We start from the raw sequence: 14,621 nt of genomic DNA on the forward strand, positions 1-14,621 counted from the left end.
CTTGAGCTCTGTCCCAGAGCAGCCGCGCTCCCCCCATCAAGTGCCGTGCCCTCGCCCCAGGCTCAGTGCTACCTGGCTAAGGGGTCTCCATTATCCCAGCACCACACAGCCCTCAGAGCTGGTGCATGCCCATCACCTCCAGGACAGGCCACCAACCCCCTCTCATTCCCGCCAGTGGCTGCAGATGGGAGGGGAGGTGCCAACCCCCCCCCAGCACCCAGGACTGGGCACAGAGGGGCACCAGGCGCTCCCAGACAGCTCACATCACACTTGTAGCAGAAATAGACTTTATTCCTCTGCACGTACACGGCCCCCCTGTACGGCAGCTCAGTGAGCCCCTGGAAAGCAGGCAGCCCGTCCGGCACAGGGCACCAGGGCCTGGTGTAGCCTCGGGTTTCGCTGCTGGGCTCCAGACACGCCTGCAATACAGGGCAGCTGGAGTGAGAGTGCCCCACCCCCGCCCGCCCCCATCAGCAGACCCGGAAGAGAGGCCAGGGGAACGAGTGAGCGCCTGCCAGGCTTGCAATGGGGCAGAGCTGCCAGCCAGCCAGGCCCCACCTGTCAGACCAGATGAACTATCAACGCCCCAGCCCTGAGCCTGCTGCTGCTGTCCCATCCCAAGTGCAGGTGGGGCCTCATTCCTGCCCCGTCTGAGAGCCCCCAAGTGGCTGCCACTGCCTGGGCCCAGGCCTTGAGGAGCTGGCCTTCAGGCTCAACCATCTGCCAGCCGAGCCCTAGCCCTCAGGGGGCTGAATCCAGGAGCCCCGAGCTCCCTCCCCAGATCACTGCAGCAGGCAGTGCCCAGCTCAGGAATGTGTCTCCACCGGTCACCCTGCTGCCTGGCAGCCAGCCAAGGCTCAATGCAGCTGGAGGCAGGGTCACCCCATCTCCCCTGGCAGCCAGCAAGGGAAGGCTGAAAATGCAGAGTCCTCTGCACTGCAGGCTGGAGAGACGCCTGTGCCCGGCATCCTGGCACTGCCCACCAGGGTTACGTACGGGGATTCCCAGGGATGCTCCTAGGGAGGCCAGGGCTATCGGCTTGAGAACCAGCCACGGAAGAAGGTCTCCAGGAAGGAGAAGGGGTTGCCCAGGTTTGGAGTGCGGAGCCCCCCCTGCTGCTGCCAGTCGCCCACAAACTGCGCCAGCTCCCCTGGAGAGCAGAAGGAAGGGTCAGTGGAGCCGAGTGCTCACAGACAGTCCCCAATAACCCTGCCCTGACTCCCCCACTGGCTCCAATCACCACCCGCCCCCAGGCCCAGCCAGCGGCAGAGCCCAGCCCCGGGCCCACACTCACCATCCTCCGGGATGGTGTCCTCCTCCCGAGGGTCCTTGCCCTGCCCGCCCTCCGGGATGGTGGTGACAAGGGTCTGATCCCCTCTGCGGCGGGTAACGACGGTCTCTCTGCGCCCCTGGCTGTCCTGCACCGTCCGACGCTCCTCCACCGTCTGAGGACAGGACGGCAGGCACTCGTCACATCCAGCCCGGAGCAGCCCTGGCCCCTCCCAGCCCCACCCATGGGAGCCCAAGTCACCGGCAGCCACGAGGCATAGCAGGCAGTGCGGGGTGGGCACTGTGGCTGAGCCGAGGGCCAGGGACTTTCCCAGCCACAACGAGCACCTGCCACCGAACACGCCCCGCTCCCAGGCCCACGTGTGCGAGCCCCCAGTGAGAGAGGAGGAGACGGCCCTTCCCGCCACAGCCCCGAGGAGTCGCCCCCTTGATGCCTGGCCGTGCAGCACTCACCCCATCAGGCCCCGTCACCGTGGTGACGGACACGCTCTGGAAATAAGAGTGGGCCTTTGGCTCGCCCGGTCTCAGGACGGTCTCCAGCCCCTCCGAGGAGACTCGGGAATCCAGATCTGTGCAGAGGATGGAAATGCATGAGGCAGGGGCACAAAGCGCCTCCCTCCAGGAGCTCAGGGACCCCATCCTGGGAAGGGCCCAGGAGAGAGTGGGGCTCTGCAGCGGTGACTCCAAGATGTGTCTCGTGTGCCAAGCCACCTGCTGGGGCACCCACCCCAGACGGAGCAGCAGGAGCTCGAGTCTCAGGGCCCCGGCGCCCCCTCCCAGTCCAGGGAGCTCCAGAACAGCACCTACCACTGCCAGCACAGCCTGGCAGTCCCAGCTGCACCCTCCCCACAAAGCTCAGATCCTCATGCAATCCCCCCAGGGCACAAGCTGCCTCCAGACCCGATAGGCACTGACCTTTGTCCTCTCTGGCACTTGTGGGAGCCGGATGCATCTCTCCCAGCTAGGACGGAAAGCAAAGAGCCAGTTAATGGACGGTGGGGGCATTACAGTGGCAAACAGGGCAAGTGATGGGGCCTCTGATGGCTTGTTACAGACCTGTCTGGCTTTCTGGTGGGGCCTATGCCCACCAGCTTGTGCCAGCACCTGCCAGGAGGACCCCTGCTATCCCTGAGGAGGTACCGACAGAGAGCGAGTGCAGTGCCCCTGCCATGCCAGCAATGAGAGAGATGGCTGCTGCGAGACTCAGATGAGAAGGCTCCCGTGTGTTCACTCACCCCAGCAAACGGCCGCCAAGGCCTCATGCCTGGGGCTGCCGGGCGCACACTGTCCCCCAAGTCCCTCCCAGGCACCTGGCCCTCTGCAGAGCTCCTGGGCTGGTGACTGTCCGGGTATTTGAGCATCGAGTCCCGCAGCGCCTGCCGTTTCTGCTCCTCACTCAGGTGGCCCGAGGCAGGTGGGGCGGCCTCTGTGCCAGGAAGCTCTAGGGAGCAGAGAGGGAAAGCAGCACATCACACCCCTGTTCTACTAACAGCCCTCAGCCATGACGTGTATCCCCCCCCCGTGCTGCTGTCCCAACCCTGGGCTACCCCCACCCCAGGGCTGCTGGCGCCCCTCAATCCTGACTCTCTAGGTGCTCTCTCCAGCAGATGATGCCAATCAAACAGCAGGGGCTAGAGAAACCACGGGCAATGGAGCTGTCTGCTCAGAGCCAATACCAGCCCCACACAGGGAAAGACCCAGCAGCACCCTCCCCGCCCCCCCGGCGGATCCCGGCACCGCTCCCGGCCCGGCACAGCACCCTACCGAAGGGCTGGCAGGGCAGGGTCCAGGCCCCCATCTCGTTGAAGAGCTCGTTAAAGTCATGGAAAAGCTCGTCAAAGCCGAAGTTGTCATGGAAGCGCATTCCGCCGAAGCTGAACCCAAAGTCCTCGTTGGGGTGCACCCCAAATGAGGGGCCCCCGTCTTCGTCATAGTCGTCCTCCTCATCTTCATCCCGGGTGATGCCCCCAAAGAAGGGGTCTTGGGGCCTATGGGGGGGGAGAGGAGTCTTGGCAAAGCACATCAGCATTTGAGGGGAAGGCCCCCCACCCCCTGGGGGAATGTCCCACCCCCGAGCCGGGACCACCTCAGGGGGCCTTGCCCAGCACCACGACATGGCCACCGTGGGGGAGAGGTGCCAGACTTGGGCCTGGGGGGAGAGAGAGGGAGGGAGGGGTGCTAGGATCGGGCTGGGCCCCGGGCGATGAGGAGGGGCCAAGTGGGGTTGGGGCCAGGCTTGGGGGGCCAAGACCGGGGAAAAAGGGGGAGAGTCCAGGCAGCGGAGCCTGGTCAGGGGACATGGGCGGGGGCACAAACTGTGCTGGGCCCTGGAGAGATGGATGGGGTGTTGGGCTCGGGCCCAGTGGGGAAGGGGCGAGACCCAGGACGGGGCAGTGCGGGGGGTGCCAGGTTCAGGCCGGGGGACGACGCAGGGTCCAAGCCTGTGGGGGAGGGGCCAGGCCCTGGCTGAGGACTGGGGGCCAGCCCAGGGGTTGCTGGGGGCTCAGGCTAGGGGGGATGTGCTGGGCTCGGGGGGGTGGAGACAGGTCCAAGGGGAGGACTTGCTGGGCTCGGGCGGGGCCAGGCCCAGCAAGAGGCACTGGACCCGGGGGCACTGGGCCCGGGGTTGCTAGGCTCGGGCGGGGAGGGGAGCCCCGGGGGGTTTCTAGGCTCGGGGAGGGGAGTCGAGCCCAGCCCCAGGGGGGCGGGTCTGGTCTCGAACCTGCGGCCCCGGGGGAAGCCGAAGAACCCCCGGAACAGCTCGTAAAGGCTCATCCCGCTACTGCCGTAAAGCCAGACGGCCCCTCTGTCGCGCCCCCGCCTCTACCGCAAAGCGCGGCCGCCGCCGCAACTTCCCCTTGCGCACGTCAAGCCAGGCCCGATTGGTGCCGCGCCGCCGTAAAGCGACACCAGCCCGACGCTCTGGCGACTTCCCACAATCCTCGGGCGCGCGGCCGTAAAGCGAAACCTCCCACGTCGTACTGCTACGTCCGCCTCGCCGCCGAAAACCAAGGCCACTGTCGTGAGCCTCGCTCTATCTCTCTCTTCTACCGTAAACCGAGGCAGCCTGTGCCGCCGTAAAGCAAATCACGCAAGAGTCGTAAAACGTTGTGGGCTTTTTCTGCGCAGCTGTGTGGCCCCGCCCCTCCCGTTGTTGTGTTTGGGTCGCAGGGGGAGGGTCAGACTGGGACACGCGGGATTCCCGCCCCGCCCGTCGGAAATTAGCATAAACAATACAAGTAACAACTTGTAACAGACACAGATCCCATTGTTCTGCCTTGTCTCACCCCTCCCCCGCCAGGGCACCCCCGCCCCGCAGAGATCGGGGGCCCCTCGTGCCGGGCACCCCCGCTCCAGAGAGATCGGGGGCCCCTCGTGCCAGGCACCCCCGCCCCGCGGAGATCGGGGGCCCCTCGTGCCGGGCACCCCCGCCCCGCAGAGATCGGGGGCCCCTCGTGCCGGGCACCCCCGCCCCGCAGAGATCGGGGGCCCCTCGTGCCGGGCACCCCCGCCCCGCGGAGATCGGGGGCCCCTCGTGCCAGGCACCCCCGCCCCGCGGAGATCGGGGGCCCCTCGTGCCGGGCACCCCGCCCGCAGAGATCGGGGCCTCGTGCCGGGCACCGCCCGCAGAGATCGGGGCCTCGTGCCGGGCACCCCGCCCCATAGAGATCGGGGCCCCCTCGTGCCGGGCACCCCGCCCGCAGAGATCGGGGGTCCCTCGTGCCGGGCACCCCGGCCCCAGAGAGATCGGGGGCCCTTGTGCCGGGCACCCCGCCCGCAGAGATCGGGGCCCCTCGTGCCAGGCACCGCCCCGCAGAGATCGGGGCCCCTCGTGCCGGGCACCCTCCCATAGAGATCGGGGCCCCTCGTGCCGGGCACCCCCTCCCCGCAGAGATCGGGGGCCCCTCGTGCCGGGCACCCCCGCCCCGCAGATATTGGGGGTCCCTCATGCCGGGCACCCCTGCCCCAGAGAGATTGGGGGCCCCTCGTGCCGAGCACCCCGCCCGCAGAGATCGGGGGCCCCTCGTGCCGGGCACCCCCGCCCCGCAGAGATCGGGGGCCCCTCGTGCTAGGGCACCCCCGCCCCCCAGAGATCGGCGGCCCCGCGTGCCGGGCACCCCCTCCCCGCAGCGTGGGGGGGCCCCTCGTGCCGGGCACCCCTGCCCCACAGAGATTGAGGGTCCCTCGTGCCGGGCACCCCCGCCCCACAGAGATTGGGGGCCCCTCGTGCCAGGGCACCGCCCCTGCCCCAGAGAGATCGGGGGCCCCACGTGCCGGGCACCCCCGCCCCACAGAGATTGAGGGTCCCTTGTTCTGGGCACCCCCGCCCCACAGAGATTGGGGGTCCCTCGTGCCGGGCACCCCCGCCCCAGAGAGATCGGGGGCCCTTGTGCCAGGCACGGCCCCTGCCCCACAGAGATTGGGGGCCCCTCGTGCCAGGGCACGGCCCCTGCCCCACAGAGATTGGGGGCCCCTCGTGCCAGGGCACGGCCCCTGCCCCACAGAGATCGGGGCCCCTCGTGCCGGGCGCAGTCCCCAACCCAGAGACATCGGGGCCCCTCGTGCCGGGCGCAGCCCTCACCCCAGAGAGATCGGGGGCCCCACGTGCCGGGCACGGCCCCCACCAAGAGCAATGCTGGGCACAGCCCAGAGCCCCTTGTGCTGAGCCTGGCACAGACCCTGAGTGAGATCAGGGGCCCCGTCATGCCAGATCCCCACCAAAACCAGGGCCCGTTGGGCCAGGTGCAGCCCAGTCACATGGGAACTGTCCCTGCTCTGAAGTGCTCATGATATAAACAGGCCAGACGAAGGCAGGATTATGTTCCCCATTGTATGGAGAGGGAAACTGAGGCCCAGGAAACAAGACCCCCGCAGAGAAAACCATCTCTGTGCTGGCGCTGCGGGAGGCATGTATCTGCCCCAGCCATCTGGAGACGCCGGCGCTGTCGGGGGCTCAAGTCCAGTTTGGGTGCAGATCTCATGGCTGTCAGGGCTTTCCCTTCTTTCTCACAAGCAGCTGGACGGGTCCCATGGGCAGAGCCCTGATGAGCTGCCAGGCCTCCAGCCGCATCAGCCCCTGCAGGCTCCGGTCCCCAATCTGGAGCACCTCGTCCCCAGGCTGCAGTAGGTCCTTGGGGCCCCCTGCAGGAGACACCAGGGTGAGGCGCCTGGACCCTGGGACCTGGATCGAGGGGCTGCACTGGGGCCACATGCAGACAGGGTGATGAAGCAGGGACCATGGGGAGAGGGCCAGCTGTCGGGGGGGCAGGGGGATTTCTCCGCTTGCAATGGGGGTCTTTGTTCCCCGAGCCCTCTCCCCCAACGGGGCTGCTGGGAGGGTAAAGCCAGGCCTCCCTGATGATAGTCACTGGGACCCACAGGGCAGCGATGGGATGGGACCTGCTCCTGTGCAGAGCGCGACCCCCTGCCCCAGTCAGCCTCCCCCCGCCACTGTCTCCCTCCCTCTCCCTCTCCCTCTCTGCCAGCTCCACAGCCCTGCAGACAGGAGGTCGCTGCTCAGGGAGCAGGGGCAGCGCAGGGAGCACCAGGCGAGCTCCGATCCCCCCATGCCCTCAGTCACCATGGCCGGCCACTGGGCCAGCTGGGTTGGGGTCTCTAATGCCCCCACTGGCCAGAGCCCCCCAGACCTGCTTCACACAGAGGCCTCCGGAGGGGGCTTGGTTCAGTTGCTGCCCACCCTGGCGGGGCAGCCCTGTCTGACCCCTACGCTGCCCCCCCGGTCTCTCACCCTGGAAGATCTTCTTGACGGTCAGTGGCCTGTCCCCCTGCAGCGACCCCCGTCCCCCGTCCAGGCTGAATCTGAGTCCATTGGCGTCTTTCACCACCTGCACGGGCCTCACCATGGTGTCTGTGGGGGGACAGACAGACGGAGCCGTCAGACGCCAGCCCCTCCCCGTTCAGCTCAGGGCCCTGTCTGGCCGTCACTCACCTGGTGCTGATGGAGGAGGCTGCGGGCCCGGCACTGGGAGGGAGCCGTTGGGGAGCCCATCCACTCCCGCCTTCCGCAGCACCACAATGGCCTGCCGGGCGGTCCGGGCCCGGTGCAGCGTTCGCAGCGCCTCCCCATGGCTGCAGCCCGCCAGCGAGTGCCCGTTGATGGAGAGAACCTCATCCCCTGGCTGGATGGTGCCCTCCTGGGCGGCCAGGCCGCCGGCAAAGACGCGGTGGATCTGCAGGGAGCTGAAGCATTAGCCCCTAGAGTCCAGGCCCACCCTCCACTCTCATCCCGCCGGCCCTGCCGGTCGCAGGCCCCCCTCCCCCTGCTGCTCCCTGGCACTCACCGTCACCCTCTTGTGCTGGTCGCTGCCCCCTGCGAGGCTGAAGCCCAGCCCGGCCCCCTCGTCCTTGTGCAGCACGACCACCTGGATCTCCTGGAGGTGCTGCTGGGAGAGAGGCCAGTCAGGGGCTGGGGCCTCTGCAGAGCCCGGGGTGGGGGGACAAGGCTCCCCTCCATCCCGGTCTGCGTCCAGGCACCTGGGCTGGGGATGGGGAATGACGTGCCCCCACCAGCTGCAGCCATTGCCTCTGCTCCTCTGGCAGCTGGGCCTAGGCTGCAGGAAGGATCAGCTTTAACTCCCCAGCCCCCGACCGGCCCGACGCGGAGACCCGGCCCGACGCGGAGACCCAGCCCGACGCGGAGCCCTCGCCTGATGGGGAGACCCGGCCCGACGGGGAGACGCAGCCCGACGCCGAAACCCAGCCTGACGCGGAGACACAGCCCGACATGGAGCTCTGGCCCGAGCCTCTTCACTCTGACCCCACCCAACCCGGCTCAGTCCTGCCTGGGGCCCAGCCAGGACAGGTCCCGTGCACAGGCTGAGGGGGACAGACAGGCGGACGGTGCCCCTCGGGGAGCACATACCTGCTGGCTCTCATCTCCCAGGCCCTTCACCTCCTCCAGCAGCTGCTCCAGGTCTTGGGCTGGGATCAGGGACACCATGGACAGGCCGGACAGGCTGGAGTTCAGAGATGCTGAGTGTCCCTCGTCCAGGCCAAACTCCCTCAGCTCGGCCACGCTGCGGGCAGGAGAAACTCCGTCACGGCCAGGCCCCCCCCCCCCATGGTGGCCCCAGCACCCACACCGGCCCCCACTCAACCCTGCCCCTCACCCCCCACCTCCCAGCACTGCCCCCCAGCACCCACGCCTGCCCCAGCACCCATCCCCTACCCCAGCACCCGTCCCCATCCCCAGCACTGCCCCCAGCACCCATCCCCATCCTCCAGCACTGCCCCCAGCACCCAGCACCCATCCCCAGCACTGCCCCCAGCACCCACACCTGACCCACCAACCCTGCCCCCACCCCCAAACACTGCCTCCCAGCACCCACACCTGCACCCCAACACTGCCCCCAGCACCCCCCAACACTGCCCCTATCTCCCTAGGGTTCAGGCACCCTGCACCAACCCCAGCTGCCCCCCAAAGGCCCTCGCCCATCCCAGCAAAGCCCTGCTCCCTGCCCCTCCTGCTCAGCTCCTGGCCCCTGGGTCCTGCCCGGCTCTGCCAAGGGTGGCTGGCACTGGGCTCTCAGTGCGACATTCGCACACCCTGGGTTACCCCGGCTTCAATACCGGCAGGGTGCCAGGCCCCCCAGCATAGAGAAAGGGGTCGAGAGCTCCCCAGGCCCAGGCTGGCAGGCAGGACTGAGCAGGAGGGGAGACCCCAGGGCCGGCTCCAGCCCAGCTACCCACCTGAGAGCGAAGCTCCTGCCGTCCGGCTGGCTCTGCTCACTGGGGGCAGTGAGTGAGGACTCTGTGGAGTCAGAGTCGTCCCCGTCGGACTCCCCCAGGCCCCAGGGGGTGGGGGGCAGGGCCGGGGGCGGCTCTAGGGCCCTGCCCTCTGTGGGGAGCGGGGAGGATGTCAGGGGGCTGAACCTGGGCAGGTAGCTCTGGAATGGCCCCCCAGCAGGCCTGGCCCCTGGCAGCCCCTCACCAGCTGGACCTTCCCCCCAGGCCGCCTGGGGTCTGCCGGCGTCTGTGGGGGTCCGGGGCAGCCTTGGGGCCCTGGCTCCTGCCCTCCTGCCCCCCTGGGGCTGCTCAGGGGCCGGTGGCTCCAGCTGGGGCAGGCACAGCCTGGCTGGCAGGGCTGAGAGTTGTTGCCCTTTCTTGGGGGGCCGTGGCTCCTGCTCCTTGCCCCCGGCTGCCTGTCTGCCCCGGGGGGCAGCAGCCGCACAGGGAGCCTGGCTCGCCCCGAAGCGCAGCTCGAAGGAGCGAACCTGCTCCCTGACGGAGCAGCCTGGCCCCACGCTGCGGCCCCTGCCCCCGCCTGGGCGAGGCCGCGTCTCGCCAGCTGGCTCCATCCGGGCAGGGGGCCCGGAGCTGCTGGGGCGCAGGGCTGGGCCCCCGCTAGACGGGACTCTGTCCTCACTCCTGCGGGGCGGCCAGTCCCTGCCACTGGGCCTCAGCTCCTGGCCCCCCCTCCCCCGGGTCCTGGGGGCCTGCGGGGCCCGGGGGCCAGGTTCCTCGCTTGCAGCCAAGCTCTTCTGGAAGAACCTGATCCGCTCCTGCAGGCTGAGGCTCGGGAGGCCAAAGGCCCTCTGGGCCGACGCCTCCTGCAGGGGCCTCACTTGGAAACGCGGGGAGGGCCCCGGCCCCTGCGGGCCATCACAGCTCCCAGCTCGCCAAGGCCTGACTGCGGTGGCCCAGCTCCTAGGCTGTGGTTGGTCAGGGCCCAGGCAGGGGGTCTGGGGAGCAACTGGCTCCATTCCCAGCAGCGGGTGAGGTAGCTACAAGTCCATGTCCGACGGGGCGGCTGGGGGATCCCCAGCTGATCCCGCTGGATCCCTTGTAGCTGGTCCAGGTGGATCCGTCAGCTTCCCCCAGCCAATCCCGGCATGTCCAGCCTGGGGGGATGCTCCCCCATGCGCTGGGCTTCTTCCTAGAGTGACGGAGCCTCCCAGCCTCGCCCACCCGGACCGGGACAGCGACTGAGGAGATGATCCGACCACGGGGTGCCCTGGGCTGCTGCGTCCCTCCTGGACCTGTTGGAAGCAGAAGCCAAAGGGGGGGTTGATTCCCTGGATCCTGCTCCGTCTCTGTGCGACAGGGCCTGGCCTGGGCACTCCCCCACCAGAGTCTCACTCCCCCAAGCGTGTCATTACCGGGCACTTTGGAGCCACCGAGTTATTTAAGGTGCCATCTAGACAGAACCTGCCCTGGCGTGGGAGGGAGCCATTTAACCCCCGCATGACTGGGGCCAGGCATGGCACCGGCTGTCTCGTGTTCTGGGTGGGGCTGGGACTGAGCAAACTCCAGTGTCTTTGGGATTTGGTTGCCTGCAAGAGCGATGAGGCTCTGCGAGAGGGCAGGCAGCGCCCGGCGCTGGGTGAGCAGGACTCGAGCCAGACCAGTTGAATCCTGCATCCAGAAGCACTTTACAAACTAGCCAGGGATGGCTTCAGCCACCTCTGAGATGCAACACGTCAGCTGGATAACAGGGAGAACGGGGTGGTGGTGGTGGGGGGTCGTTCAGCTCCCAGAGCCAGGTTTTGTTAAAGGAGAAAAAAACATTTTGCAAAAAAACAAAGAGCAGCAGCAGCAGATTTATAATGAGATCTACAAAAATAAATATCACAGGGATTTTATTCTGCTGCAAGTTTGCAGCCTGGACCCCCACGGCCTGATGGGCACCAGCCACCCAGATGCCATGGGCATTGGCTGCCCAGACCCCACAGCCCGACAGGCACCAGTTACCCAGACCCTGCTGCATTTCTACCTGCACATGGGACCCCAAGTGAACGGGTCCTGTCTGCGTGCAGCCGGGTGCTGGACCCAGCCGGATGTGTGCAGAGGGCAGCTGAGTTTGTTCCTTGCTCCTCCTGGGGAGCAGCGAGAGGCCGGAGGTTTGGGTTGAACTGTCCGATGGTGAGCCGGGCAACATGTCTTAAATGGGCCCGTTGAAGCCAGCTGTATAGGGCAGGGATGCACCCTCCCCAGCTTCCGGGGAACCAAGGGACGGGGAGAGGAGCCACCCAAGTGGGCATTTGGCCAGGCACCTTCCATCACAAGTAGCCAGGATGCGGCGCTTTGGGGTTCATCCAGGTGCCCCCCCCACTCCCCATTGCACGAGAGGCAGCACCTCCCCTCTCCCCAGCAGCACAGAGTTAGAGCAGCTGCACAGCCATGAGGACAGGGTGAAGACAGTCTATGATTACGGGGGCAGGGCGAGCGCAGCCTTGGCCTTCTGCTGCCCCCCCGGCGCCTCCCCCAAAACACGCCGCCAAGGGGCCAGGTAACCTCTCCCCCACGTCTCACCCCGTCCCCATCCCCCAACCTCCTGAGCAGCTGCCCAGGGTACTCGATAAACCCTCCAATGGGGAAAGCACCAACTAGCACATGGGATCAGCCCTCCCCCAAGTACCGCTGTCAGAGGGGGGGTCTCTGCCCCCCCCGCAGTGGGTCTGACCTGACCTTACCCTGCAGAAGAGCCCCAGCCCTGTGGGTACAGTCAGCTGGTGCTGTACCCTCCCCGACTCGGGCACCGCCAGGCGGCCGGAGCCGGAAGAGGCTCTTGCTCGGCCGTTGCTGTGCACGTGGGGAGCTGAGCAGCCTCTGGGTTAGAAAGGCAGGGCCCCCCCTGCTCTCTGTGGGCAGCACAGCAAGATGCAGGGGTGACTTCCTGCCCGCCTGCTTCCGCTGGGCCTAGGACAAGCCGCCACGGCTTCCCTTCTCGACAGAGCCCGCCACGGGGCTGCTGCGCGGGGAGGTGTCTCTGCAGCCCCTTGGTGCAGCCAAGCTGGGGTAAAGGGGCTGTCAGACAATGAGGTGTCAGGGCCACAGCTCCCCCCTCACTCCATCTGCCCCCCGCCCCCCATTGCACAGTCCTGCTGCTGCAGGAACAGCCACCCTGAGCACCTGGCCCCGAGAGCCCTCGTAAGGGTTAACTGCCCCCTGGGGTGCAGCTTGGAACCTACAGGATCCTGCTGCAGACGGGCCCTGCACAGCACAATGGGGACAAGGTGGGAGCCACCCCCCTCCAGGAACCAAGGGCCAGCCTGGATGTTCCTAGCCCCTGCCACACGCACCTCTGGCCTGGGGTAGGGCCCTGCTGGCAGGCCCTCGCCCCCCCCTGCAAAGCCCCCACTGGGGAAGGGGCCACTCCTGCCCCCAGCGGGTTGATCACTATCTGCCAGGCTCACGTAGATCACGTCACACCCCGTACACCAGCACGGCGCTCGCTATATGGGGTGTAGGGATTTCTAACCATTCCAGGGCCCAAAGGGCTGTGAATCCCAGAGCACTTCGCAAAGTGGCTGTCAGCTTTGGTATTGGAAAACAGGGAACTTGTCAAAGATGTAAAGAGCAACGTTCTGCCCTGGTACAAGCAGGGAGCGGAGCAGCACCTGGAATGCGAGTCCCCAGACCAAGGAGAAGACAGGGACAGAGGCGGAAGTTAAGGGAACGGAACAAAGGGATGGGTCGGCCGTGAGGGGCAGGTAGAAAGTTCTGTAACTTGTCACATCAGCCTCCGAATGCTCCCAGCAGAAGTGCGTAGCTCCAGCTTGTGTGTGAACCGAGCCACACTGCACAGAAGGGCTTCCCAGGAACTGGGGTTTGGTCAAACCCATTTTCCTGCTCTACGTGATTGACTTTAGCAAAAAACCTGGCTGATGTTAGCTCTCTGGTCTCCAGTACATTTCATTATGAACCAAGGTGTGATCAACCAATTGCCTGGTCAATTTACCAACCCAGAGACAGTTCCTCCAGCGGGACTACAACCCACCCGCCCCTCCTGCCTCCCAGTCAGAGAGGAGGAGAGCTGGTCGCTGCGAGGCGGGACCCCAAAAGGCCAGCTGAGGGGGAGGACATGTGCTCTGGGGCAAGGCTGGGACTGGGGAGGGGCTAGGAGGGCCTGGGCAGCTGAGACCCTCCCAGCACTTGGAACCCCAGCCCAGCTGTGGGCTCTGCAGCACATTAGCCAGCCCCCTCCTCCCCGTGCAGGGAGGTCAGCAGGAGCTAGTCTATTAGTCACCACTGGGTGGCAGCCCGTGCCCAGGAGAGACTCCTGCCCCATCCCCTGCAGTGTGGGAATGGCCCTGGGGGATTCTGCCCAGAACCCCTGCACAGCCTTAGCCGGGGCAGTAAGGAGGGGTCAGGCCTGCCCACCTGGCAGTGGCATGCAGGAGACAGGCAGCCTCGGGCTGGGGACTAAGCAAAGAGCTCCTACTGAGAGCGCAGTTCTGCTGTGTCACCGCTCACAGCCAGTGACCACTTCGTCTGGGGCAGGAGAACACGTCTGCACCAGGGCCCACCAAGGGGCGGGCCCTGGAAAGGGCGGAGATGCCTGGGGACTGCAGGGGGGGGCCAGCAGCTGTTGAGACATGGGTGTAAACAAAAAGGGGGCACGTAGGGCCGGAGACAGAGCGGGCCTGGCCTCCTCCACTACCCATCAGTACACTGGGCCAGGGCCCGGCCTGCTGCTTTCCCTCGCCAGCTCCAGGGCCCAGTGCCAAAAATCCTGACCAAGGCTCAGAAGGTAGGTATTAAAAAATACACACATCACTTCGTGATCTTTATTCTCTTTTAGTAAATAACCCGCGCGGGGGCTTCACTTGAAGTGACCAGTTCCAACTGAAAAATACAAGATCTGGACTGCATAGAAAAAAAAGACCAAAAAAAAACCCAAAAGCAGAATATACTTACAGCGTGCAAGGGGGGAGGGGACGGGCCTGGCCTGGGGCCCACTGTGGGGAAGGGGGCAGATGGAGAACTGAAAAGAAAAAGGGTTTCCCTCCACATACCCTCCGGGGCTGGTGGGAGCGATGGAGTGTGCAGAGGAAATGAGGACTCCAGGACGGCGTGGGGTTTTCGTTTTTATATACAAGACACATTTATCCATTAAATTTAGAACACAGTACAAAAAACACTTCAACTAATTCATCGGACAATGCTGTTCATATCAATGACTGTTCTTATTCCTAATAGTAAAGGGGGTTTGCTGTAGGTGGACTTGCAGCTTTCCACTCCTTTGGGTCCACCGGGGTCAGGGGGCAGCAGGATGTGGGGAGAAAGGGGGGAGAGAAAGGAGTAAAAACCAAAAAAGGCCCCTACGGCAAACGGTTCAGAGTCTGAACGCAGAGAGAGAGAGAGAAAGAGAGAGAGAAAATACAAATTCTATATTACATACAACAGGAAAGGTGGCTGAAAACAGACACAATGCAGAGCCACGTGGCCGGCCTGCCCCGGGGGCTGCTGGCGCCGTGCCGGGGGATAGGGGGCGCTCTCCTCCCCGGTTCCGTTGTCGTCGTTTTCGGTACGTTTCTCCTCCAGAAGCAAGTGGCGAGGGGCGCAGGGCCGCCGCAGCCTCAGTTGGC

General features: G+C 66.0%; 3 protein-coding genes across 8 annotated transcripts in view; all 3 read right to left on the bottom strand.

Annotated features, from left to right (window-relative positions):
• Window positions 1-71: 71 nt before the first annotated feature.
• HAX1 (HCLS1 associated protein X-1) lies at window positions 72-4,522 on the bottom strand. 4 transcript variants are annotated; one of them, XM_039513579.1, is made up of 8 exons: window positions 4,013-4,513; window positions 3,055-3,278; window positions 2,526-2,731; window positions 2,206-2,251; window positions 1,744-1,859; window positions 1,295-1,445; window positions 997-1,150; window positions 72-419 (listed from the first exon to the last, which is right to left on the bottom strand). In XM_039513579.1, exons 1-7 carry the CDS (start codon window positions 4,063-4,065, stop codon window positions 1,032-1,034), a joined length of 915 nt encoding a protein of 304 aa, XP_039369513.1. In that variant the 5' UTR covers window positions 4,066-4,513; the 3' UTR covers window positions 72-419; window positions 997-1,031. The 4 variants fall into 4 exon arrangements, with proteins under 4 accessions (XP_039369513.1, XP_039369514.1, XP_039369515.1 ...); XM_039513580.1 differs by lacking the exon at window positions 997-1,150 and having other exon boundaries at window positions 271-419; window positions 4,013-4,522; XM_039513581.1 differs by lacking the exon at window positions 72-419 and having other exon boundaries at window positions 458-1,150; window positions 2,601-2,731; window positions 4,013-4,515.
• A 1,624-nt stretch (window positions 4,523-6,146) lies between these two features.
• Window positions 6,147-11,869, bottom strand: LOC120390737 (pro-interleukin-16-like). Of its 3 annotated transcripts, none has more exons than XM_039513576.1 (7): window positions 11,724-11,869; window positions 9,001-10,289; window positions 8,204-8,327; window positions 7,593-7,691; window positions 7,241-7,481; window positions 7,040-7,159; window positions 6,147-6,432 (listed from the first exon to the last, which is right to left on the bottom strand). In XM_039513576.1, exons 2-7 carry the CDS (start codon window positions 10,011-10,013, stop codon window positions 6,278-6,280), a joined length of 1,752 nt encoding a protein of 583 aa, XP_039369510.1. In that variant the 5' UTR covers window positions 10,014-10,289; window positions 11,724-11,869; the 3' UTR covers window positions 6,147-6,277. The 3 variants fall into 3 exon arrangements, with proteins under 3 accessions (XP_039369510.1, XP_039369509.1, XP_039369511.1); XM_039513575.1 differs by having other exon boundaries at window positions 8,174-8,327; XM_039513577.1 differs by having other exon boundaries at window positions 6,225-6,432; window positions 7,152-7,159; window positions 8,174-8,327.
• Window positions 11,870-14,107: 2,238 nt separating this feature from the next.
• UBAP2L (ubiquitin associated protein 2 like) overlaps window positions 14,108-14,621 on the bottom strand; it is a 43,942-nt gene continuing 43,428 nt past the window's right edge. Inside the window, 1 exon segment of the mRNA XM_039512097.1 lies at window positions 14,108-14,620. Coding sequence (XP_039368031.1) covers window positions 14,369-14,620 — 252 coding nt within the window. The 3' untranslated portion in view covers window positions 14,108-14,368.

This window comes from Mauremys reevesii, linkage group 24 (genome assembly GCF_016161935.1).
Source record: "Mauremys reevesii isolate NIE-2019 linkage group 24, ASM1616193v1, whole genome shotgun sequence".
NCBI lineage: Eukaryota > Metazoa > Chordata > Testudines > Geoemydidae > Mauremys > Mauremys reevesii.

Bases quoted from the DNA above. Each gene is read 5' to 3' on its own strand.
- HAX1 (XM_039513579.1), bottom strand. From the start codon at position 4,065: ATGAGCCTTTACGAGCTGTTCCGGGGGTTCTTCGGCTTCCCCCGGGGC. The intron at 2,732-3,054 runs GTAGGGTGCTGT...TCTGCTCCCTAG, and splicing joins CCTGCCCTGCCAGCCCTTCG to AGCTTCCTGGCACAGAGGCC. The intron at 1,151-1,294 runs GTGAGTGTGGGC...TCTGCTCTCCAG, and splicing joins GGACACCATCCCGGAGGATG to GGGAGCTGGCGCAGTTTGTG.
- LOC120390737 (XM_039513575.1), bottom strand. From the start codon at position 10,013: ATGGAGCCAGTTGCTCCCCAGACCCCCTGCCTGGGCCCTGACCAACCA. The intron at 8,328-9,000 runs GTGGGTAGCTGG...TCCTGCCCGCAG, and splicing joins GGCAGGAGCTTCGCTCTCAG to CGTGGCCGAGCTGAGGGAGT. The intron at 6,433-7,039 runs GTGAGAGACCGG...TGTCTCCTGCAG, and splicing joins CGTCAAGAAGATCTTCCAGG to GGGGCCCCAAGGACCTACTG.